The sequence below is a fragment of the Mesoplodon mirus genome, assembly GCF_964341445.2.
Source record: "Mesoplodon mirus genome assembly, chromosome: 2".
Classification (NCBI taxonomy): domain Eukaryota; kingdom Metazoa; phylum Chordata; class Mammalia; order Artiodactyla; family Ziphiidae; genus Mesoplodon; species Mesoplodon mirus.
Window position 1 is genome coordinate 4,478,762 of NC_138977.1, and position 26,514 is coordinate 4,505,275.

A 26,514-nucleotide genomic window follows, 5' to 3' on the forward strand; every position below is an offset into this window, starting at 1 on the left:
TGTCTCTAAAATGGGGATAATAATAGTATCAACCTATCATTGTATAAGGATTAAATGTATTAATACCTGATTTTTCTTAAATATTGTGTCTCACAATAGTATATCCTCAAAATTAGTGGTTATTATTATCGTCATTATCATTATTATGATTATCATCATTGTAATCATTGTGCAGGTAGAGAAAATTTGAATTTGTCATTAGAAGAATTCAGAAATTGCTCCTAAAATATCATTAAATTTATGAAAGTAACTTCATGTCTGATATTTTGAACTTGTTGCTTCAGAATCACCAAAAACCTTGGCAAAATGCTGGTTTAGAATTCCTCAATTTTTAATTGGGTAAAGCTTTGACATATTATTTAATTTTAAATTCAGGGTTATGGCTGTTTCTGTTTCTTTACAGTTCCGTATCTCAGTATTAAAAGAATTTCTTTTCTTAAAGTTAGTACTAGAAATTTATACAGCGTTATATTTAAGACCATTACGGTAGCAGTTTTATTTGTTCGGGGTGCTAAATAGGTTTTAATTTCCTTTTGTTTTTTTGTATCTAATTTTAGATTTAGAATTATGGAAGCAAATCTTGATAGCTTTTAAAATTCACAATGATAAAGGAAAGAGTATGTGCATAGTATAGATTTTGTTGAAGCTGAGAATTTATTCTCTTTTTTCTGAGATTTTGATTATATACAGATATTTTTAAGGTCAGTTTTACTAACTGGCAGAGATAAGGGAGAGGTGTCTGCAATTTTACCATCATTTAATCATTTATAATTTAATTTGATTTATTATAACCTTTTAAAATTCAGCTTTACACATTCTAATGACAAAATTTAAAAATCCCTTTCTTGTTTATGGATGTTTTCTATGTATTGTCAGTCTTGGCTGCAGGTGATTTTTTTTATAACACAGAAGAGGATGTTTTCAGTAGACATTTATGTCAGGGAAATGAAATAAATTGAAATATACTGATGATATTACATTATGAATTTTTTGTAATGTTTTGTTTTTTACTAGTTTATGAATTGTCTTACAGAGATACTAAAAGTAATTGCAACCCTACTTCGAAATTCTCCCCAGTGTCCAGAGAGCATGGAAGTTCACAGAGCCTTTCTTTCTGACATGATTAAACTTTTTAATAACAGCAGAGAAAATAGAAGGTGAGCAGGATCAGAAAGCATTTATTTGCAATATTCAAGCCTAGCTTTGAATAAGCCCATTTTTTCTAAGAAAAATTGCTTTAAATACCATGAAATGAATTTTCTATATGCTTTTTTCATTAAGGTATACAAGTAATGTACCATACAGTTAATTGAGCTTTCAGTACCACATTGTTTAATTGTTTTCGATGCATAATAAAGCTGGTTGTTTTGTTTATTTTGTTTTAGACTTTTACTTTTAGAATTCTTTCAGGTGATTTATTTTTTTAAGTAATTCCAAGTCCTCTTACAATTTTTAGGAGCTTGCTACAGTGTTCTGTGTGGCAAGAGTGGATGCTTTCTCTCTGCTATTTTAATCCTAAGAATTCAGATGAGCAAAAGATAACAGAAATGGTGTATGCCATATTCCGAATCCTACTTTACCATGCAATCAAATATGAGTGGGGTGGCTGGCGTGTGTGGGTAGACACCTTATCAATCACACATTCAAAGGTAAGTTTTTAAAAATGAAAGTGCATTTTAGCATTTTAAATGTCTGTAATTTTGAGTTTTATTCTTCAACAAAATTTTATATACTTAAAATCAAGGAAAAAAGGCAGATTATTCTCTGGAAATGCAGTGAAGTGAACAACTAAAAAATGGAATAACTAAAAAGAAATATAAAGTATTTCCAACTTCTTCTCTATAAAAATAGTGTTTTTCCAAATGTCATTTTCATGTGTGCTTAAGTTGATAAAGTGAAACCTTATAACACAGCATGAAGAAATTTATATTTTCAAGTAGCCATTTTCAAGATATGGTTCTCTGAAATTTGTAGTATTTTGAAGCTTTTTGAACACAAGGTGGCGCACAATATTCAAAGATGAGGAGTTATTTTAGTAGTATAAGGTGGTTGACTAAACAGAAAAAGCTCTGGCTAATTTTGCCTTTGCTCATGTTGCAGTCAGTTACAGAACTGGTTTGGAAGAATCACTAATCTCTCTCTTTTTTTAAACTTAAGCCGGTGTTAGTCATTTATGTATAGCTTTTGTTTAAAAATATTAATGAAATGTCCTAGACATACAAAAAGGTATAAGGAATAATGTACCTACCAGTGTTTATGGAATTGGGTTCCCTATCCCAATCGTTTTGTCTACCATTTTCAAACCCTCTCTCTTCTTCCACTCACCTGAATTTGGTGTTTTCATTATTTCTATGTCTTATTTATGTTTTAACTATAGAAACACACAGACACACAGACAACACACTAAAGGATTTTATTTTTCATGTGTATACTTAATATGAATGGTATTGTATTAAATGCATTTTCCTGCAACTTTCTGTTTCTACTTATCATTGTTTGAGATTCATCCATATTGACCAATGTAGTTGGTGATTTTCTCAATTGTATGTATTCCATGGTATGACTTTATCTGCTTACCAGTTGATGAGCATTTTTGATGCGTTTTGTATATATTGGGAAGTTTCTCTCTCTATATGTTCCTAGAAGTGGAATTGATGATTTGTAGGGTGCAGATGTTAAACATTACAAGGTAATACAATTCCTTTTCCAAAGCGGTATATCAGTTTACATTCTTGCCAGCAATGTATAAATTCTCATGGCTTCATATCACCTTATCACTTGTTATGGCTAGAGTTTTAAAAATTTTGCAAATTTGATGAATTTTAAATGCTGTGTTTCCATAATATTAATTTTCATTTTTTTGTTGTTTTGTGGGAGTTCTTCATGTATTCTTGGTCTTAATCCTTTGCTACCTATATTGTTTATGAATGTCTTCTGTCAATTTGTTGCTTGTCTGTTTATGTTTGGAGTTTTATGTTTGTGTCTTCTGAGGAAATTTTACATTTCAAATAATTAATGTAGTAAAATTTATTAGTTTCTATTATGGTTTATGGTTTTTACATCTTGTTTAGGAACTCTTTCTGTATATACACAGAAGGAATGTAGTTAACAAATATTAATTATAAATTGACTAGAAGGATAAAGAACAGATTTGATAATTTGGTATATCTTTAAATGTTTTATTGACTATCATAATTATTACTCTGGAATATTTTGCCATTCTATTGGAATATATTGTCATTTCCTAAATATATGTTTTTGGGTGTTTGAATAACTTTTAGCTATTTGTAAGTACTTAAGAGTTATTCATTCTTCTTCCTCCTTCTTCAGTGAGAGGAAGGTGTGTTATTATCATAAGGATTTACAAAGATATCTTAGATTGGAAGATATTACTCTACAGATTTATGTTTGAGAATAATCCAGTGCTAAATGAGGCAAAGATGTGATTTTATAAAATGGCTTTGTTTTAGTCACTACATTTTTTTTTTTTTTTTCTCTTTGCGGTATGCGGGCCTCTTACTGCTGTGGCCTCCCCCGTTGCGGAGCACAGGCCCCGGACGCGCAGGCCCAGCGGCCACGGCTCACGGGCCCAGCCGCTCCGCGGCATATGGGATCCTCCCAGACCGGGGCACGAACCCGTATCCCCTGCATCGGCAGGCGGACTCTCAACCACTGCGCCACCAGGGAGGCCCTGTTTTAGTCACTACATTTTTAAGCTGACCAGTTTATTCTAAGACAGGGTTCAGCCAGGCATGGCCTGAGGGCCAAATCTGGCCTGGCCTGTTTCTGTAAATAAATTTTTATTGAAATACAGCCACCTGTATTTATTTATGTATTTTCTAAGACTGCTTTCATGTTAAAAGCATTGAGTATTTGTGACAGAGACTCTTTGGCTCCCAAGCCGAAAATATTTACTATTTGGCACTTTACAGAAATACTTTGCCACCTCTTGTCTAACTTACTTTAGTTTGTGCTGATGCCCAGCTATTCTGGTTTCGGTTGTAGTGGGCTATTGCAGTCTGGACTGATTTTCTGCTAGTATTATTTTTCCCTTTACAAGAGATAATGAGAAAAACAGTTGAGTTTTGGTTTCACGTAATTTGAATTGGACTTCAGGTATATCTGGGAGAATTCTCGGTTAGGGAAGTGCCCATATAAATTAGATTTAAAAATTTTTCTACATATTCTATGTTAATTCAGCACTTTTGTATACACTCCAGTTTGTCGTGTCCTTAGGAAGGATGGCTAAAGGAATGTAACCTTTAGAGCAGTAATTCTTGAAGTACAGCCTGCAGACCTTGGAGACCATTTCAGGGAGTGGTGTGGTCCTCCTTTTCCATCTACATATCTAGTTAGAGGATGGATTTTTTTCATGTACTGCAACCAAAACAATATAATACAACAGATTGAATACAAAAACACATATTAGAATGTAGCCATCTTCTATTAAACCAGAATTGAAAGAGATTTGCAAAAATATGAAATAATAGCATTCTTCTCATTATTATTATTATTTTTGTTTTGAAAAAGTCATTTTTCAAAAAATATGTTATTTATATTAACATATACTGGGTTTATTGCTTTTTTTTTTTTTTTTTTTTTTTTTTTGCGGTACGTGGGCCTCTCACTGTTGTGGCCTCTCCCGTCGCGGAGCACAGACTCCGGACGCGCAGGCTCAGCGGCCATGGCTCATGGGCCTAGCCGCTCCGCGGCATGTGGGATCCTCCCAGACCAGGGCACGAACCCGTGTCCCCTGAATCGGCAGGCGGACTCTCAACCACTGCGCCACCAGGGAAGCCGTATTGCTTTTCTGAAATGAATTAATATTTGTAAAATTTCTTAGTTTTAATTTCTAATATGGTAGCTAGTAATAGACATACCCCACATAAGTAAAGATTTTTGGGAGGTACCAGTACTTTGGATCCTGAGACTAAAATGCTTGAGAACTGCTGAAATGATAGGTTATTTAGGTCCAATAGCCTAGTCTCATCCACAAAACAAAAGAGTCGGACTTGGAGAAATCTCAGGCACCTTTGAGCTATTGAGCATTTATGGCTAAATATTATATCCAGTCACCAGTCTATTTGTGTAAGTAATGAAGAGAACATGGGCTTTGGAGACAGGATAGTCCTGGGTTTGAATTCTGATTTATAGTAATTTTTAGTTGTGTAAACTCAGGGAAGTTTCTAAACTTTTCTTAACCATCGATGTCTAATCTAAAAATGGTAAATGTGGTAATATATGTGTATATCTGAAGTTAGGAGTTAATGAGTGAAATCACAGAAAATAGAATTAAACGACTATTTTCCTTTGTTATAGTTCTGTCATTCCTCCTGTTAATTCTTTTGTTCTCATTCTTACTGCCAGCATACTAGTTAAGGCCCTAGTCACTTCATGTTTGGTATAAATACAGCTTTTAAAATGAAGAATTAATTACATCCAAAATAATTTGCATGGCATATATGCTATGAAGTGTTATAAAGGAAACTATGTGACTACCCAACTTAAAAAAGGTTCTCCCTTTCTAACACCCACCCTCCTCAACCCAAATCTAATCACCATTTTGAATTAGTGTTTATTATTCCCTTCTTGAAAAAGTTAAAAAAATGTATTCCTAAATAATATAATCTCTCATTTTACCTGTTTCTGTATTTTATGAAAGGGATGTCATACTGTGTGAACTCTTCTGTTACTTATTTTTTCTCATCAAACCTTTTGTCTCTAAGATTCTTTCTTATTGTTACATATAGCTTTGCTTCATTCATTTTCACTGCTATGAATAATTCGGGTGCTCAAAGGCAAAGGTTTTAATACCCCCCTTCTCTCTCCTCTCTCTCCTTCTCCCCTAACCTCTTTCCCCCCGCTTCCTCACTCCCTCTCTTCCCCCTACTTTCTTCCTCTTCCCAGTCTCCAACTAATCACCACCCAACCCCCTGCATTGGCACTGACTGTGGGTACTTGGTGCAGTCTGTGCTACCCTCTGTCACTGCCTAGCTAGCTTGCTCCCTCTGCTTATTTCTCTGTTTCTTCTTTTAGCCACCATCTCCTTCTTTCCCATCCCTCTCCTTCTCTTTCTTTGTTTTTCTCTCCAGTGTTCCTCCACCCTTTCTGTACCCCCTATCTTCTCTCTCCCCACCCCTCCCCAACCTCTTCTTTTTCTCTGTTTATATTTGTTTTGTCTCTGCTCCCTTCCCCCTTCTCCCCTGTCTGTTGGTCAGACCCTCCATGGGCTCTCTTACTCATTTTCAGTCACTCTGTGTCTAGGTCTTACTCCAGTGGCCCACCTCTTTTCTTCCCCTTTCTACCTTTATGTTTCCTCTTTTTGTTCTTAACACGCCTCCCTTTTGTTTTTCCTGTGTTCTAGTTGAGTACCTTCAGGTTTACTACGAAAGATAGAAAGATGAATCAGGAACAGATCTTTCTTATCCTGAAAGAAGTTACTTTCTAATATCGGAGATAATACATGCACTGAAAGACAGGGCAGGAAGGAATAAGTGTCCTAGAAGAGAGATTCACAGTGAAAGGAGAGGGCCTTTGAGAGGTTTGTAGGATGGATGTCATTTGACTCCAACCTTGAAGGGTAATAAATAAGATTTGGGTACATAGAGACTGGGGTGATGAGAATCACTGGTGGAGGAATTGGCATAAGCAAAGGTGCATAGATGATTTCCCTGAGGGAAAAGCATGTGGAATTGTTTGGTTTGCTTGGGGGTGTGTAAAGTACATGAAGAAGAGCAGTAATGCGTCATATAGGAAATGTAGACTAGTATTTATTTAAGCAAGTATGATCATATTATATTGTTGGTCAAAAGTGGCTGTTAATTGTAAGCTCTCAGCAGGGATGAAGGGTTTTATACTTTGTCATATCTCCCGTAACTGTGCATAGTGCTGAGTGCTTGGCAGTTGCATGTTAAATATTTGTTTCAGGAAGGAGGAGGAAGAACTACACCATCACTGTTTAGGGCTATTTGTTTCCACTGTCATGTGGCGCCATGCCACCCTGTGTGTGCCTTAGTGCCTCAGTCTTCTCTTATCCACGATCCAGGAAATAGCCGTAGCGGCTGTCTTTAAATGTAGCAGCTGTCTTTAAATTACTTATGTCAGAATCTATGTCTGTGTCTATCTGAGTCTGTGTCAAAATCACACACAGTATGTTTTAGGGATCATCTCATCAGAGGAACTTGGGATGTACATCTTCTAGTTTCTTGGCCCCTACCTCAGAACCTTAATCTGAATCTCGTGGTATGTTCCTAGAAATCTGCATTTTAAAATACGTCCTTCTTATGTACTCTAAATTTTGAGGGCTCCTCAGATTGTACAGGGAATTATTTTGACTAACTTTTATAAAATTAGCCCCTTCCCACTTTCAAACTAAGATGCTAATAATAATATACTCTTTAGAAAGCATAATTAAGATAGAAGAATTCTATGTAAATTAAATATGGACCCCAGTTATGACCCCTTAATACATTTTTCATCATAAAGGAAAATGTATTTTTTCTTTCTGGGAGCATATTTTAAGGCACAGAAAACGTTAAAGGAAGAAATATAAACTACTTTTCTTATGAAGTGTCTGAAATCAGTATTTTTTAGACTCAAATTTATACACAAACCCAAAACAGGCTTTAAGTTTTCTGTGTGAATTTATATATATATAAAATTAGTTCATATTTTTCTTTACTCCAGTGACTTAGGGCTTTAAACAGATCTTAAAACCTTTGCAAGGAAAATAGTTACTTTATGGAGAGGCTTATTTTGCCTACTTTGAGCCAAGAACCAGTCTTTGGCTCAAGTTTTAGGATTACAGTTATAAAATGGAGTAAACATTGATTAAGTTCATTGTAGAGTATTTTGTCTGAGTAAAACTGCACCTGTCCCTTTTTGCTGTTAAAGTATACTTTAAAGAATAAGTGCTAGGGGCTTCCCTGGTGACACAGTGGTTGAGAGTCCGCCTGCTGATGCAGGGGACACGGGTTCGTGCCCCAGTCTGGGAAGATCCCACATGCCGCGGAGCGGCTAGGCCTGTGAGCCATGGCCACTGAGCCTGTGCGTCCGGAGCCTGTGCTCCGCAACGGGAGAGGCCACAACAGTCAGAGGCCTGTGTACCGCAAAAAAAAAAAAAAAAGTTGAGGATGGAGCTGAAGTGATTTAGTAAGTAGGTGAACAATTTGTAGCATGCTGATAAAAGTTCTGCTGAAATGATTGGAACCAAATTTTTTTCTCTGAAGATATTAATTCTAAAGGTTTACAAATATTTCAATGCATATAATACTGAAGTAATGTATATTTTTTCCTTTTTGCAGTCATTTAAAATCTTAGTATCACAAATTTATAACATGGTTCTTCATAAAGAACTGGTGTGTAAAAAACTAACATTGCAGAATTGGATAGCTTTTGCAGAGTTACATCAGGATACATGTAGCTGCTATAAAAAGCCAAAGAAACTCAATTGCAATTTTATTGTCCAGTTTGATAGATATCCTGCCACCTTTGTAGCACAGAAGCTGTTTGTCACTGTATCCCTCTCCTCCAACAGCTGAACTAGGTTTTATAAGCAGTAATGGGCTCTTCTAGTGTAACTGTACTTTGTGTTTTCTAGGTTTTTATTTTTCCTCTTTTTTTTTACCTTTTTTTAATGCTTCAAATTGAACATTATCTTCAGTAATTAAATAATACTGTTTTCACTTGGAACGCTAAAGTGCTTCTACTCTTTAATTGAAAGTTAGATTAAGGCATTTAATATATTCTGAATTGTAAGAACTGTCCAAAAACATTTTTTTCTAAACAGATAAAACTAAAACTGTGTTTTGTCTAGGCGGCCTATATTGCCAAGGTAGAATCGATCTATGACTTAAAATAATCATCAAGTAAAAATTTTTTTTACTTGACTTAAAGATATAATATGACTTAGATTTTTTTCCCCAGATGATAAATTTGGGGTAAAGTATTTAGTTATCTTGGATTATTTAAATTATCTTTAGATTTTATTTGCTGTTAACAGTCTGATGAAATGGCTTAAACATAAATGTCAGTCATTTTATATAAGAAGAAAGTACAGTTTAGGTTGGGTAAAAAGCGTGTGGAAATCAGTTTTGTTAGAATTCTCTAAGTGGTTTCTTAAAAGTATTTTTAAAAATCACAAGCTATAAACTGGCAAATATAAACATGCATGTGTTTGTATGTGTGAGTTTATGGTGTCTATGTAATAAAATTAAAAGCTACGTATTCTTGTAAGAAATTTCAAGAGTTATAAAATTTTCATATTTCATGGATTGTCAGTATTTTATACTTAATTGCTAAAGTATTCGTTGACTTCAAATTTTTTAAACAAATAGTATTTATTGTTTTTTTATTTGTACAATAATATGTGCTCATTGTAGGAAATGTGGAACCTACTACAAATGTATACACACAAAATCCAGAAATCACCTCTTATCCAGTCACCTGTGCATGACTTAATATTTTGGTGCAAGACTTTACAGCCTTCTGTATATAAATATACACATACATATAATTATTTTCTTATAAAACTATAATACTTATGTTATTTTACAGTACTCTTTCAATTAATGATACACTTCTTACATGAGTTTAATGGCTGCATATTATTAGGTATATGTATATTGCATAATATTATGGAGAAGTAAAGTTAAGAGCAAAAGCTGCAGCTTTGGTGTAACGTCTGAATGCTATCAGACCATGTGTAATTCTGGGAAGGAATGATTGAGTAAATGATTCAAGTTTACTTTTCATATTCTGGCATTCTCCAAAATTTTATTTGGAAAAACTGGTGGAGGTGATATTTAAAAAATCTATTGAGTTGTATTATAGTGTATTGCATATGCACTATAGTTTAATTTTCCCTTGTTTTTGAGCAGTGATGAGCCTGCTCCTATATAACTGCCTCTTATTTTGTAGGGTAAATTCCTAAAGTTCGAGTAGGAGTCTGCACATGTTTTTAAAAGTTTTAGTAGGTATTGCTAAGTTGCTGTCTAAAAACTTGCGTATGAATTTATATTCTAGCTTTGCACGAGAGTACCTGTCTGGATTGTTCTTAAGAAAATAAAATTGGTCAAGATTAATCTTTGTAAAAAAGAAAAGATTAGTAAGTTAGTAGCTGTGTGATATTATTTTATGTTGCTGTGCTTCCTATCTTCATGCATATAAAATGAGGGTTATGCTACCTGTCTTTTTAGGGTTGCTCTGAAGATTGTCTCAATATATGCCAGATGCTTAAAATAGTATACACTAAGCATTCTGTGTATCTCAGCTGTTGTGCAAGTATTTAAAAACATATCTGGTATTGCCCATCAGAATGAGCTTAACTTAGTATTTATTACATGTATATTTTTAGGCATGTTGTGGAATAGGGAACCATTATTGATTAGATGGAAATTTTCATACTTTAAAGAAGTTGGAGGGAAGAATATTTCTTTAAGTAAATTTCTTTTAAATTAATTCTAGAATGTTTCCATGTGTTAGTATGATTTATAGAGATTAAGAGAATACTAAGTTGGTTGGAAGGCTTTCTTTAAATTGCATCCTCACTTGGTGTTACTAAGGAAGTGTCGTTCAAAAATCATTTTATGAAAGAGTAAAGTTTGTTTTTATATTTACTAGCATTGCTTACTAAAAGAGGTGAGCTTCAGACCAAAAGTTGCAACTTTGATGTAACATCTGAATATCAGACCACTTAAAATTCTAAGAAGAAATAATTGAGTGAATTTATTTGCTTTTCATATTCTGGATTTCTCTAAAACTCTGTTCAGAAAAATTAGTGGAGGTAATTTTAAAAAAATACTTGGAATTAATTTAAAATGTAGTTGAAGAGAACCAGAGTCAGACAATAGTTAAAGCAGTAAAATTAGATTTTATTCAGGAACTCTTGTAATAAGGGAAAAAAAGACCTGAGTGTAGAGATTGGCTTAATTCTGAATACAACAAGGAGAAATGGGGATTTTATAGCCACGGAGCAAGGTAGGAATGGGGGGAAGGGCTTCAGTAGATGGAAATTTAATAAGAGGAAACATGTGGGGTGGGGGAGACTCTGGTTAACCGGACTTTATCAGGACTCTTGCTGAAGACAGGCCAGGCTGATTAGATATCACCTGGGAGATGGTGGGGAATGAGGAACTGATCAGATGTCAGTGTGAACAGATATTGAGGATGGGGGATTCTCTCTAAACTGACCTAGGATTCTTGCTGAAACTCAGAGCTGTAGGTCTGACCAGGACAGAGGGCCCAGGTGAGACGAGGATTCTGAACATCCTTACTAACATTTGGTTCCGGAGAGAGTGTTTGTCAATATAAACAAAAATACAATTGTATTACTTTTAAATTTGTTTTTTTCCCTTCCTTGGCAGTTTGTATATAGGTATGTCCCATTTTTCGGTTTTTCATTATTTTTTTTTTGTAGTGGGTTTATTTTAAGCTACATATAAGTGGAATAGTAGGATTTACAAGTCAAATTCATTAGAAAATAACTTTTTAATTTGTCTGTGTTAAATCACAGAGTTGCCTTCTAAAAAGAATTTTTATTTATTTATTTATTTGGCTGCGTTGCCTTTTAAGCAGTGAATAAATAAAGCTTGCCCTTACCTGTGTGATAAAATTTTGATTCCTTCTCATGGTTCACGAAGCCTTTAGTAGTCTATTACCTCCTTGCCATTGACACTGCTTACACTATTTTTATTGCTCATCACTCCTAGAAATGCTTTAATGTTACTGCTTTACCAAATAACTTCAGTGTCTTAAATGAACCATGTTCTTTCACCATCCATTCTTACACATACCTTCTTAAATTCCTTCTGCATGGCATGTCCCCTTGCTCTTAATCCTTTTCTTTCCTCCGTATGAGTAAACATTAATGAAGACCAAACTTAAATGTCAACATCTTCTTGGTACTTCCATTTATTTCTAGGTACAATTAAGTAATTTCTGTATACTGCCAGTAGTATCTTGTATATATCTCTAAATTACACTTTGAATTACTTGAAAAAGTCTTTAAAACATTCCCAGAGGGCACACAAAAGGCATGAACAAATGGAAAAACGTATTTCCTAGAATAGGAAGACTCAACATCATAAAGTTATAATAACTTAACATGTCTTTAGGTTATTTTATAAAGTTAATGAAATCCCAAGAAAATACTACTTAATCATTTTTCTTTTGGTGGAGAAAAAACAGAGTAAGCTAATTATTAAGGAAATGTAAGACAAAATACACAAGTAAACATATCCAGGAAGACTCTGTAAAGAACAGTGAGGGGGACTACCTCTACTGAATACTAAAATACATTACCAAATGTCAGTAATTTAAAAACTGTAGTATTGACACATGAAGAGAGAGGCTGACCAGGGGAGTAGAAGAGAAAGTCCAGAAATATACAAAGTTCCCTATAAGACTTTAGTATATTATAAAGGGACGAGTTGCAGTAGTCCATAAATATTGTTGGGATAATAGAGGATTCATCTAGGGGGAAAAAGTTGGAGTACGAAGAAATTTAACATATGGATCGATTACATGGGCTGTGATGGGGGTGGAGGGAGAAACAAAAGTACTTGAAGAAAACACAGATCATTCTTCTGTAACCTGGGAGTGTGTAAGAATTTTCCAAGTATAATTTAGAATCTAGAACCATTAAAGAGAAAAAAAAAACCTAATTTTTTTACTACATTAAAACATACAAAATCCGTTGTGACCAAAACCAAACAATACCATAAGCAAAAGTCAAAAGGCAAATGACAAATTTGGGAAAACTGTTTAGGACCACAGCAAAGGTAACATTCCTAATATACAAAGTGCTCCTAGAAATAGATACGAAAAGACAAACTAATAGAAAAATGAATGAAAGACATGATCAAACAACCCATAGAAAACTAAGAAAAAAGTACTTTAGATTTATAAAAGACACTTCGTAAGGGACTGTCGATTGAAACTATCCTGAGATAGTTCACCAAGATATATCAAGTGACAAAAGAAAGTGTGGAACAGTGTGTATAGTGGATATTAGTGAGTTAAACAAGTGGGAAAGTGAGAATTTGTATTTGTATGTATATGCACAAAAATACTCTGGAATGATACATAAGAAATTAATGACTGATTACCTGATTGTTGGGAAATTGTACAGGTGAGGGCCAGTGGTGGGAGGGAGACTTTTACACTATATACTATTTTATATTTAAATCATGTAAATTGTAGGACTTTCCTGGTGGCGCAGTGGTTAAGAATCCACCTGCCAATGCAGGAGACATGGGTTCGAGCCCTGGTCTGGGAAGATCCCACCTGCCGCGGAGCAACTAAGCCTGTGCGCCACAACTACTGAGCCTGTAGCTCTAGAGCCTGTGAGCCACAACTACTGAGCCTACGTGCCACAACTGGTGGGCCTGTGTGCCTAGAGCCTGTGGTCTGCAACAGGAGACGCCACCACAAGGAGAAGTCCGCACACTGCATTGACGAAGAGTAGTCCCCGCTCTCTGCAACTAGAGAAAGCCCACGCACAGCAACGAAGACCCAACGCAGCCAAAAATAAATAAATAAGTAAATGGAAAAAAAATCATGTGAATTGTAGCGGAGAAAAACTTTTCCTTGACTGTCTTAAGGTCCCTGGCAGGACATAAAAATTAAACTAACAAAGAGAGTATTAGGAGAAAAGCATGTGAATTTAATTAATATGTTTTACATGAAATGGGAGTCTTCATAAGGAAGTGAAGACCCAAAGAAACGGTTAAGCCTGAGCGTTCTTATACTAGGTTTGATGAAGGGTGGAAAGTCGTGGAAAAGCGTGGAAGGACAAAGTGTGTGAACTAAGAGTAGTAAACTGGGGGAAAATCATCAAGGCCTATTTATTCGGATTCCTCCTGGTGTACTTCTGTCTTTGAGATAAGGGTGCCCTTTTCCTCTGGGCTATAGGCACCTCTCACATAAGAAGCTTCAGGGAGAAGGGGGAGACGAGAGAGTGCTTCTAGAACCTGGTGTTTCTATGATTTGCTTCGGGGAGGATGAAAAGGTCAGAGTCTTTTCTATACCTACTGTTTCTCAAATTCCTTCATCTTAAAATAGTGTGCCAATGTGCCATATTCAGGGGTAGTGTGTTCTGAATGCAAAGTATACTACCTATTCAAAAAATGTTTTTGAGCTTATTACATGATGAGTGTATAGCACTTATTACATATGTGACTTGTTTTCCTCACGGGATTGTTTCTCTTTGTCCTTTGTTATCGAATGTGTAATGTTGTTTTCATAACTAATTGTTTTAGGCAGTTTTCTTAGGATAACCTAGGCTATATGCTTGATATCCCTCCAGTCAGGTTGTATTAGGGTAACATTTTTTTTTTTTTTTTTTTTTGCGGTATGCGGGCCTCTCACTGTTGTGGCCTCTCCCGTTGCGGAGCACAGGCTCCGGATGCGCAGGCCCAGCGGCCATGGCTCACGGGCCCAGCCGCTCTGCGGCATATGGGATCCTCCCAGACCAGGGCACGAACCCGTATCCCCTGCATCGGCAGGCGGACTCTCAACCACTGCGCCACCAGGGAGGCCCTGTATTAGGGTAACATTTAAGTGCTTAGGTTTGACCAGAACATTTAGATTTGTAACCAGGGTACTTCGCATAAAATAGATCAGTAAATATGTATAAGCTTATAAATATTTATAATTTGATTTTAACTGTTACATCTTTTATACCATTATTGTTGTAAGCTGTTGCAACAGAGTCTCTGTAAAAGATCTCCTGTTGTGTGGTGATGATTATTTTGAGCTATGCTGATTGATATTCCACATGGGAAGATTCAGCTATTTTTATTTTTATTAATTTTTTAAATATTTATTTATTTGGCTGCACCGGGTCTTAGTTGTGGCAGGTAGGCTCCTTAGTTGTGCCATGCGAACTCTTAGTTGCAGCATGCATGCGGGATCTAGTTCTCTGACCAGGGATTGAACCCCGGGCCCCCTGCATTGGGAGCGCGGAGTCCCATCCACTGCACCACCAGGGAAGTCCCTCAGCTATTTTCAAAGAAAAATATATCTTATTTATCAACTGTGGAAAACTTGGTAACCTAAGAATTAGAAGTTAGCATATCATATACAGCTGGTATTTCCAAAGGAAAATAACATGCAATGAAAGAGATATATTTGCTTCTAAAAAGAAAGCCAGTTCCTAAACATTGCTAACATTTAAAACAGTCTAAATTTTACAGGTTAAATTTTGTAATACATGGATTAATAATGTTAATCTCTTGATTATTGCATTCATCTTTTATCTCCTAATCAGTAAATTTGAATGTCAATTAAGTTGAAAGTAATGGCTGAAGAAATGTTATAGTTATTAGCTCATGAGTATCTTTAGTAGTTTATAGAAGTACTTTCCAAACATTACAAACAGCTATAGATTAGCTATCTAATGATTGTGAACATTAATAACTAGTCTTTTAGCTGAATAATTTAGAACAGTATCTGGTAATTAGGAATTATCAGTCACAAATTCCTTTAGGAGAACGGCATCAAAAAAAATAACAACAGTGATAATTACTCAGTTGCCATTTAGCTTTTTGACTATTGGAGTAAATTAAAAGGAGATTTAAAAATCAACTTCAAAAATGTGAAAGCATTTCTAATACTCATATTTACAAAGGAAAGAGTTGGTTTGCTTAGGAAAGACAAAGCACTATTTTGGTACAGATTTGACTGCAAATCTGTTTATCACAAAAGGAAATATATTCCTTGTGGCACATTAAGAATGTACTTTATGAAACTGTACATTGCTTTGAATTGAAATATGTATTATAGAAACCATCTTCTTGTGCTTGAAAAATTAATGTTAAATACTATCTTTTAACCTATCTTTTCCAATGGCCAGTTGAAAGTTTGTCTGCTGGTTATGAATGTAGTTAGAATTGAGAAAGAAATATATTACATAGACTTATATTTCACCTTTAGAATGAATGGTGTCTTATCAAATGGTTGAAAGACTAACTATGGTGACAGTCATGGAAGTTGTAACTTAAGTGAATACTAGTAAGAGCATCATGGAAACAAATCTTTAAGAGAGAGTTTGTGATAGCAAAAATATGTATCTTCTGTTGGCCCTGAAGGGGACATCAAAATCCAAGAGGAATTCCGCAGATTGTTTATAAACCAGCAGGAAATATCAGTTCTATATAATTGACTATATGCTATTGCTACAGTAAGGTATTATAAAACTTCTGTTTCCATAAAAGTGTGAATGAATTTTTTTTTAGGATTCTTATCATTTTACACATTTTTTTCTGTTATGTTTGTATCCTATTACCTAATAATAAAAAAATATATGTAGTTGTATTTAGACGTAAGTTTTGGAAATGTCCATTAAATCCCTGTTGTACAGCATTTTAGGATGATGATTGACATTCACCATAAAAATACATTGGGCAGGTATAGTCATAGGATTTTGAAATATTACTGTACTGTTTTAACATCCTGGATGAGTTTTATAGTGGCAGTAATGTCGGTTCTAACTCTTCAGTTTCAAGTCTGTTTTATTCATTCTTTAAAACAGTGCTCTTTAGTATAGGAGCATACTTGGTTTTGAAATGGCTTGCAGTGTTTTTGCTGATAACTTTCCTTTGTGATAGTTACATTAGTTGAGCTAGGGGGGTGGCAGTCCCCCCTCACATTAGGAGTATCCCTTGGTCTTGTCCTAGGATGAAAACTTATCCTTACTCTACTGATTATCCAATGTCTCAGTTTATTTGGATTTATTTTTAATTTCAATCACTGAAAGTTTTATTTTTTAATTTGCATTCTGCCGCTTCAAACTTTGTTGATTTTTACTTATGTGTTTTTCCAGACATGTGCAATGGTTCTGTCTGATTCTGTCGCTTGGTACTTTGTGATGTTGGCTCAGAATACACTTATATTGTTAAAACATTTGTGATTCTTTTCACTTAATGCCCCTGTTTCATCTTTCATTATTATTATTGTTATTATTTATAAATTTACTTATTTATTTTATTTTTGGCTGTGTTGGGTCTTCGTTGCTGCGCATGGGCTTTCTCTAGTTGCAGCGAGCAGGGGCTACTCTTCGTTGTGCTGCTTGGGCTTCTCATTGTGGTGGCTTCTCTTGTTGTGGAGCCTAGGCTCTAGGGCCTGTGGGCTTCAGTAGCTGTGGCACGTGGGCTCAGTAGTTCTGGCTCACGGACTTAGTTGCTCTGCGGCATGTGGGATTTACCCGGACCAGGGCTCGAACTCATGTCCCCTGCTTTGGCAGGCAGATTCTTAACCACTGCGCCACCAGGGAAGTCCTCATCTTTCATTATTTAAATGTAATTGATTCAGTCTTATTTCCACATGTCTGTGATCATCCAGACTTATTCTGAGTAGTTTTTCGAATGTTCAGAGGTTACATCTTGGAGCCAAGCACATAGGCTTAAACTCTTACTGAGACAGGAGACAGGGCACCATCATTCTTGATGTTCGTGTTTGAAAGAAATGTCTCCAGCGCCCCCAGGAAAGATATCCTAGGGATGCTCAACTAGAAAGAGGCTTTAAAAAGATTTACATACATCTCCAGTTACCAGAGAAAGTATTTCCAACTTCAGGTTTTCTAAAGGAAATGCTAAAGAGGAGAGAGGGAGTTTTCTTTCCCTTTTTTGCACCAGGGAAAATTTAAAATATGAAATTTTCTAGGTTTGTATTTACCCTTGTACTACCCATTTTAGAGAGGAAAAATATGAGCAGCAGAGAAGTCAAGTGACTAGTGTAGAATCACATAAAGAGAAATGAAAAACGTGTTTAAGAGTTAGATGAGGAGCTCTCCCAGATAGTAGAACCAAAAGACAAAGGGATGAAGAATAGAGAAATGGTAAGAAAATTAGAGGACCAATCAGTGCAATCTCAAAAAATAGAAATCCCGGAAAGGGAGAACAGGGGAAAAAGAGGGGAAGAAGGTATAAAGTATTCAAGAAAATTTCCCAGAACCAACGGATATTTGTTACTAGACTGGAAGGGCCCAGTGTGTATATTTACCACAGTGGATCAGAATAGACCGGTGGCAAGAATCATTGTGGAATTTCAAAGCACTAGGAACAAGAGAAGACTTCATAAAATTTCACGAAAAAGAACAAAATAAGTCGTATGAAGGATCAGGAATCAGAAAGATCTCAGACTTCCCAACAGTTAAGCACAGAAATAAGAAGGCAGTGAAGAAATAACCTTTCATATTCTGAAGGTAAATGTTTTCCGACCTACAATTTTATCTGACTTTTAAGTATGAAGGTAGAATAAATTTACTTTTAGGTCTCAAAAATTTCAAGCAGACACTGGAGGATATACTGCACCAAAAGGAGAGAATAAAGCAAAGAGGAAGATGTGGGATATAGGAAACAGGAGGAGGATGAAGGGGATCTCCAAGACTGTAGTGGAGGGAGGTCCCAGAATGGCAGCTATGTAGCAGACATATGACAGTCCGTCTAAACTGGAATAGTTTGACTTAAGATGCAGATACAGGGGGAGCTATTATTATTGAAATGCCAGATGCCTTTGTAACATCTCTTTCAAGCCTGAGGACAAATTACCCACGTGAGATGGGCTCATGTTCTCATGACTACTTGTCTTCACCATGTGGTGATTAGTTCCTGTTCTCTCTAGTCCTGCTGCCTGGATCACCTGAAGATTCTCACTTCACCCCTCAAAAATGTGGTCTGCTTTGTTCTGCTTCTGAGAGTAGAATAGTGAGCTTAGAATTGGAAAATACAATATAAAATAGTTTTCTTCTTGGACCTTACTTATGCCGAATACCCACTACCTGGCCCCCACTAGGCCTCATAGATTCTCTTATCCTGTATATTTCCCAGTGTTTCCTAATGACCTTGCCTATAGACTTCCCAGAAATAGCCTTATATATCCTCTTAGAGAAGCTGGAGCCGGCTCCAACACACAGATTCTGTGTAGCTTGTCTTCTCCTTGGAGCCTTTCTTTGTTGTGGCAATATTGGCCTTTCTTTTACAAAACTAGCTAGGTTTATGGTATACTTAGTTTCTTAGTTTTTAGGTAGTAAAACTATTAAAAAACAAGTAGGAAACAGTTAATAGAAATGCCAGGATACTGATTTCCTCTTGATAGGGGTGGGGAGATTGGGAGCACAGTTGGGGATGGGCACATAGGGGAATTGTGAGGTAGTAATAGTGTTCTGTTTCTTGATGTGGGTATAGGTACATGGGATTAAAAAATTACTCTTTAACCTGTACCTGTAGATTGTATATATTCATGTTTATTGATACATTTTATAATAAAAATTAAGAAAATCCTTAATTTGAATAAAATCAAACCCAATGATTATTCTAAACTAAACTCATTCTGTAAGACTGTTGTATTATACATTATATGTGTATCAGAATAAAATTCAGTCTTTAACATGGTCTATACTGCTCTATAATCATGATCTAGCCAATGGCTGCATCTTTGACTTAATCACCTGCAGTTCTCTGTGTGCTGGGTTCTTATTGTTTCTCAAACGTACTGAGCTTATTTTGGCTCCAGGGCCTTTGCATTTGTTCTTCCTTCGGCCTGAAAGTCTTTTCGTTACATGATATTCATGTAACTTGCTCTCTCACTTTATTCTTGTCTCTGTTCAAGCATAACATCTCCAGAGACCTTTCCCAGTTACCCTAGTAAAGCATACCCTCCCATCTAGACTATCATCTTCAGTTATTCTCTATCTCCTTTTTTTCTTCAAATCTCTTACTATTACTTGACATTATCTTATATATCTACATGTTTATTTTTCATCTACTCCATTAGAATATAAGCACCATGAAGGTAGGAACATTTTGTTTTGCATCACACAGTGTCTGGCATACTGTAGATGTTCAGTAAAGTTTTCTTGAATGAATAAATGAGGAATTGGTCAATTAAAATAAAGAACATAGTTCAAAGAAGATATCAGCCTTCTGGGTATAAAAGAAATTGATATTTTGTTAATGTTATTGTGCCATTTTACTCTTCAGTGTTGAATACATGCATTTCATTTTGAAATATTCAGGAAAGTTCCCCACATATTTAAAATTAGGAACGTGTTTATTTCCTAAACATTTTTATTTTTAGCTATACCACATTATGGCAAGAATGTACTGTATATGTAATGAGCAAAGGCTAGTTAACAGCTATGGAAGGAACTGTGTACATTGTGCATTATTTATAATTTTGTTTGCCTTGTATCCACGTGGATACATGTCTGTGATTCAAAAAGGCCTGTGAATCTTTGGGCGTGAAAAATCATCTTTTCTTCTTTTGTTAGCATCTACTACCATCCTCCTGTACTAGGGCTCAATAAAGTTTTGTTGACTAAAAGGTTCAATTTACTATGTATGTTATAATAATATAGGTTACATAAACAAACAATTCTAGCATTGATAAACTGTAATTATGCTTATACCTTCTGCTTATTGTTTTGAGAGGTGTTCCCATTGAAATTCACTAGCAGCAGTCACATATTGGTGTCTATAATATAATGCCTGATGAGATAAGAAATTCATAAACCTTTTGACATTGAAAATCACAGCACTGTCTTTTATACTTTAACCGTAAAAGTTTTCCATTTATTTGGGTAAAAGTCTAATAAGCATGATATGAGGATGTTCACAGTGCTGAATACATAGTAATCTCTTACATACAGCATACAAGTGGAATGAATGGTTGTGCGGATGGATGAACTGGAACTTTCAGACCATTTGTGATCAGTTCAACTTTGAAAGTTATGGTTGACCTTAGGGGAAGGGTTGGATCTTTTTATTTCATTGCTAAAAGAATTTATATTCTTTAGCTTAGTAAGAGAAAACTTTAGTAACTTAATAAATATATAGAGAGCTGCTATAATATATATATAATATCTAAGTGTGTGATTTGCATCATATATGAAGTGAACATAATTGATATTTTTGATCTCTGCTGAGGATAAATCATGGGGAAATGGGTTTTCATTGCATTTGAAACAATATATTACGTAGTGCACAAAGCACTTCCCAATGGTACATACTTAGATCCTGGTACAAGTTATAGAAGTCAGTAGAATAATGTACTCTTTTCCTATATTATATGTCTTTAAGAATAGGCTAAATAACTATATTCTTGTCATTGTTTGATGCCATGCTACCTGTTAGCATTAAGATTAGCTATAAGTTTTTGACTGTTTAGATTTTTGTGATTGACTTACCTTTTATTTATCATTCTATAAATAAAGACATTATAGGAAAACTGTAAATAAAGATATTATAGGAAAACTTTCCTGTAAAGATATTATAGGAAAATTTATCAATCTATAAATAAAGATATTATAGGACAGTTTTACTGCATTATATAAACCATATATTTGAAAAATTAAATATTTTTATGTTCTGTATGCTGTGTTCTTTCTTTTTTTTGCATTTTTTGACTGCTTGTATGTTTTTCACATAGGTCACTTTTGAAATACATAAAGAAAACCTTGCCAATATATTTAGGGAACACCAGGGAAAAGTTGATGAAGACATGGGGCAGTGTTCTTCAAGTCCAGTTCAAGCAGTCTCTGGCATTAGCAGGGATGTTAATGTGTCAGTAGGATCCCAGCAATCGGATACAAAGGATTCTCCTCCTCCTTCTCATATCACCAGAACTAGTGATGAAAAGTCAAGCATTGGGAAGACAAGTTCAGTAGAATCTGCATCCAATGTTGAACTGCAAACTCACAATACATCTAATGAAGAAAGGACAACTGTGCAAGAAAATCAGGAGTTACTGGATGAAGTCCCTTTAGAAGAAACACTGATAAATGAAACAATTAATGCAGAGAGTTTAGAAGGATCTTCTGACATAATAGAAGCTGTGACTGTTTCCTCTGATTCTTTTAAAACAACTGGCAAAGATATAATGACTGTCCATGAAGTAACTGCTTCCATAAGTTCTCCTTCAGAAGAGGATGCTTCAGAGGTGCCAGAATTATTGGATAAGTCTGTAGTAGAGGAAGAAGAAGATGATGATTATGTAGAACTGAAGGTAGAAAGTATTCCTACTGAGGAAGCCAGTCTACCTACAGAGCTCCAAGGTAACAGTTTGTCTCCAGCTGCTTCTGAAGCCAGTGAAAGAATGGACATGTTTAGTAATGACCACAAGTTAAGATTTCAAGAGGAAGAACCTGTAAGTAAGAAACAAACTGACACTGAAACTCGAGATCCTAAAGATTCTGCAGTCTTGACTATGACAACATCAGGGTCTTCAGCGACCTCACCAGGAACTACTACTTCCCAAGCAACCGTTCAATCAGATGTTGGTCAGATGCTGGAGGCAGGGGAGAAGACTAAGCTCGCCCGAGAAACCAAACTCCATAGTGATTCTAATAGTAGTATCTTCGAGTCTCCTGCTACTTCTGAGCAGAGGATTGCTAAGTTGGATGTTTCCAGTGTTGCTACAGATACTGAGAGGTTGGAATTGAAGGCCACTACAAACATGGAAGCATCTCAGTGTCATCAGCCTGTGCTTGAGGTGATTATTATCTTCTTGAAGTGTGTTTGCATTGAGTTGAAATACAACACGTGTATAGACGTAGATTTTATTTTGGAATTGGTTCATAACCTATTTGCAGTTACATAAATGCAGTGAATGTGAAGATTATTATCTTTAGCACAGGGTTTGGCTTTCAGTATGAGTTTGTTAAATGGCAGCTTTTATTATTTTCACCACAGTATCATCAAAAGTTACTACTTTCAAGTTTCAGTGTTAGTGTATTTTTAGCTTATAAAGCAAACATTGGAAATACTTTTACCCTTTATTTGATGACCCAGTCATAGTTAGGACATTAGTTTTTAAGCAGAATCTAGGACTACCTTCCTGCAAAACCACCTGCCAGTGTATAATTTTATGTACAAAGTATGTGGTTTAAAATTGTTCCATGAGGTCTGTTTACTTTTTTTTTTTTTTTTTGGGGGGGTACGCGGGCCTCTCACTGTTGTGGCCTCTCCCGTTGCGGAGCACAGGCTCCGGACGCTCAGGCTCAGCGGCCATGGCTCACAGGCCTAGCCGCTCCGCGGCATGTGGGATCTTCCCAGACCGGGGCACGAACCCATGTCCTCTGCATCGGCAGGTGGATTCTCAACCACTGCGCCACCAGGGAAGCCCGGTCTGTTTGCTTTTGTAAGAGACAGGAGCCTTTGTGCGATCCAGAGACACAGGTTTCTTCCTTACCAGTGTTTCAGAGAGATTCGTGACACCACTGTGGGTGCATGTTGTCATTTCCCACTTTAATCAACTCTTACTGCTCCTCCTCCTCCTCTTTTTTTTTTTTTTTTTTTTTGCGGTACGCGGGCCTTTCACTGTTGTGGCCTCTCCCGTTGCGGAGCACAGGCTCTGGACGTGCAGGCTCAGCGGCCATGGCTCACGGGCCCAGCCGCTCCGCGGCATGTGGGATCTTCCCGGACCGGGGCACGAACCCGTGTCCCTTGCATCGGCAGGCGGACTCTCAACCACCACGCCACCAGGGAAGCCCTCCTCCTCCTTTTTTTGTTGGTTTGATCTTCATTCTGTTGTCTTTATTTCTGTTTTTTCTTAATTCTAGCCAATTTATAATCCAGCTATGGCTTTTCTTTTATGTCAGTATTCGAAACCAAAAGCTTCTTGATTCCTTTATAAAATGTTGCATGAGCTGGTGATGATTCTAACATGGTTCCTGACCAGTTACTGCTGCATTGTGCTGATTTCGCATTTTTTATATCTTTGCTTTAAATGTATTAATGTTATTACTCATTGGTAATTGTTCTCTGATTTAGTCCCTTAATACCTTAAAATGTGAGTATTTGTTAGATGAATTACATAGAAGTTATTAAGTTCTAAATGTCTACCTTTGAAGTTGAACTTATTTTATTCTTTTTAACTTTCTCTATTAGATGTCAAGGCAACAGGAGCAGCCAGGGCAAGGAACAGCACCAGATGCAGTTAATGGACAAAGGAGGGATTCCAGGTCTATGTTCCGTATTCCAGAGTTCAGATGGTCTCAAGTGCATCAGCGTTTGCTCACTGATCTATTATTTTCAATAGAAACAGACATACAGATGTGGAGAAGGTTTGTCCATATGTTTATTATAGAAGATGTATATAAATTTTAGTGTTTGTTTGCAAAGAAATTTATATAGTTGACATTTTTCAATTTAAGTCATTTGCTTAAAAAGTAGGATATAAATTATTTCTGTGGTAGGGTTTTATTGAATTAATGTTTATTCTCATATAAATGAGGTACCATATTTAGAGTAAAAAACTTGAAAACTTTTCTTTTAAAAAATTTGCTGCATACTTTACCGCATATAATATAGCATATAATTTGCCTGAATGTAGGTCTACCGAGTGGGTTTATTTCTAGAAGTAGTAAAAAAAAGAAAATTGGGCTTTACGTAAAACATCTAATTTTTCAATGTATTTTTAGTATAAAGAGTCTGTGTATTTCAGCTTATCCTCCATTGTATGATTTATGATTTTAAAAGTGCCTAATGTGTTTATTGTTATTTGTATACTACTCTTATTCTGTTTAAAAACATTTCATGGCATTGTCTAAGAAAACGTTATTAGAAAATTCATTTTTAATAGCACATTTAGCACCATTTACCTCTTAGTTTTTGCCACTTCTTAATTTTGTTCCTAGTTAAGTATAATTTAGTTCAACTTTTATATTAAGTGTAAGATGAATAGTGTTTATATTTCAGCACTGAAAAAGGGCATGTATAGTAACTGCTGATATGGAATGGTCTACATCTTCTAAGGAAGTATACACCCTCCAAAATGCCTGCTGCATCATTATCTTTCCTCAGCTTTCCAGATGAAGCAAAAGCACCTTCTTGTCCTCCCTCCCCTCAAGTAGGCAAACTGTGATTTCCTTTTTTTAGCTTTATCAGTAAACATCATTTATCTTTGGACAGCCATTCAACAAAGACAGTAATGGACTTCGTGAATAGCAGTGATAATGTCATCTTTGTACACAACACAATTCATCTCATCTCTCAAGTGATGGACAATATGGTCATGGCTTGTGGGGGTATACTGCCATTGCTTTCAGCTGCTACATCGGCTACAGTAAGGACTTAACTACTATATAAAGTTGGTGTGAAAACATGACTTATGCATTCTTATTGATTAAAACTTGAATGTGGTTGTTACTATGCATCATAGGTTCTGTAGTTCAAAAGCAACAGAATCCTTTTATAATTACTTGAAAGGACCTTAGAATCTGTTCCAGGAATGAAGGGACTGAATAGAATGTTTAATTATTAGGGATGAATGAGTTGGTGAAGAATATGGCTGACAGTGTTTCAGCTGTATGTATGCTTTTTTTTTAGATGAAATGATAAGGAAATCCCTCTGTTGAAGTAGATTTGTGAAAGCCTGGCTTTTTGTAAAATTTAGAAATCTGTGGAATGTATCTCATAAAATTGGATTTTTATCAGAATATAAATGTAAATGTCAAACTTTATTCCTTACAGCATGAGCTGGAGAATATTGAACCTACTCAAGGCCTTTCAATAGAAGCCTCTGTGACATTTTTGCAGAGACTAATCAGCCTTGTGGATGTTCTTATATTTGCAAGTTCTCTTGGCTTTACTGAAATTGAAGCTGAAAAAAATATGTCATCCGGAGGAATTCTGCGGCAGTGTCTCCGACTGGGTGAGCTGTTAAAACCCATTACTTAGGAATTTACTTAAAAATTTTTCAGTGACCCAGACATATTAAATTGAACATTTTCTTTTTCCTGTTGGTGGGAAAAAGCGTGCTAAGCAATTTGTCTTATGCTACTTTTTAACCTCCAAAGAGTGAGGGACTGTGTATGTACTGGCTATAGTAGTACTTGTGAAGGTGATAGGTAGAGGAGGAGGACGTGTTTGGAAATTCTGCATTGATTCTGGTCAGCATTACTTCTTCTCCGCCCACTGCCAACCCCCCAATCTCTTTTTGCTTTAAAGTAGTGCTTCTCAAATTTTTTTTTTTTTTTTTTTTTTTTTTTGCTGTACGCGGGCCTCTCACTGCTGTGGCCTCTCCCGTTGCGGAGCACAGGCTCCGGACACACAGGCTCCGCGGCCATGGCTCGCGGGCCCAGCTGCTGCGCGGCATGTGGGATCCTCCGGGATAGGGGCACGAACCCGTGTCCCCTGCATCGGCAGGCGGACTCTCAACCACTGCGCCACCAGGGAAGCCCAGTGCTTCTCAAATTTTAAGATGATTCATACACATGGATCACCAAAGGATCTTGTTGAAATGCTGATTAGATTGTATAGGTCTGGGATGAGACCTAAAATTGCCTTTCTAGTAAGTCCCAGGTAATGTTGATGCTGCTTCTCTTACAAACACACTTGAGTAGCAAGGTTCTAAACTAGCATCATTCAAGTATAGCCTTTATTCAAATAAGCTGTGATAATTTGTTAAAGCAGTTAGTAAGATTATTAAATCTCTGCTCTTCTCCTGGAGGCAGTTCTTCCTTAGGTGAAAGTTAAAGTAAATCAAACGATGTTTTAGTGATATCTGAACTTCCTT

General features: G+C 36.0%; 1 protein-coding gene across 3 annotated transcripts in view; it reads left to right on the forward strand.

The window, feature by feature from the left end:
- The window catches only part of LRBA (LPS responsive beige-like anchor protein), an 826,328-nt gene that overhangs the window by 208,214 nt on the left and 591,600 nt on the right, over positions 1–26,514 (forward strand). For all 3 annotated transcript variants that reach the window (XM_082611157.1, XM_082611155.1, XM_082611156.1), the window contains exons 21-26: positions 1,034–1,157; positions 1,457–1,649; positions 21,427–22,488; positions 23,886–24,061; positions 24,909–25,062; positions 25,470–25,650. In XM_082611157.1, the coding sequence (XP_082467283.1) occupies positions 1,034–1,157; positions 1,457–1,649; positions 21,427–22,488; positions 23,886–24,061; positions 24,909–25,062; positions 25,470–25,650 (1,890 nt within the window). The remainder of the gene's footprint in view (positions 1–1,033; positions 1,158–1,456; positions 1,650–21,426; positions 22,489–23,885; positions 24,062–24,908; positions 25,063–25,469; positions 25,651–26,514) is intronic.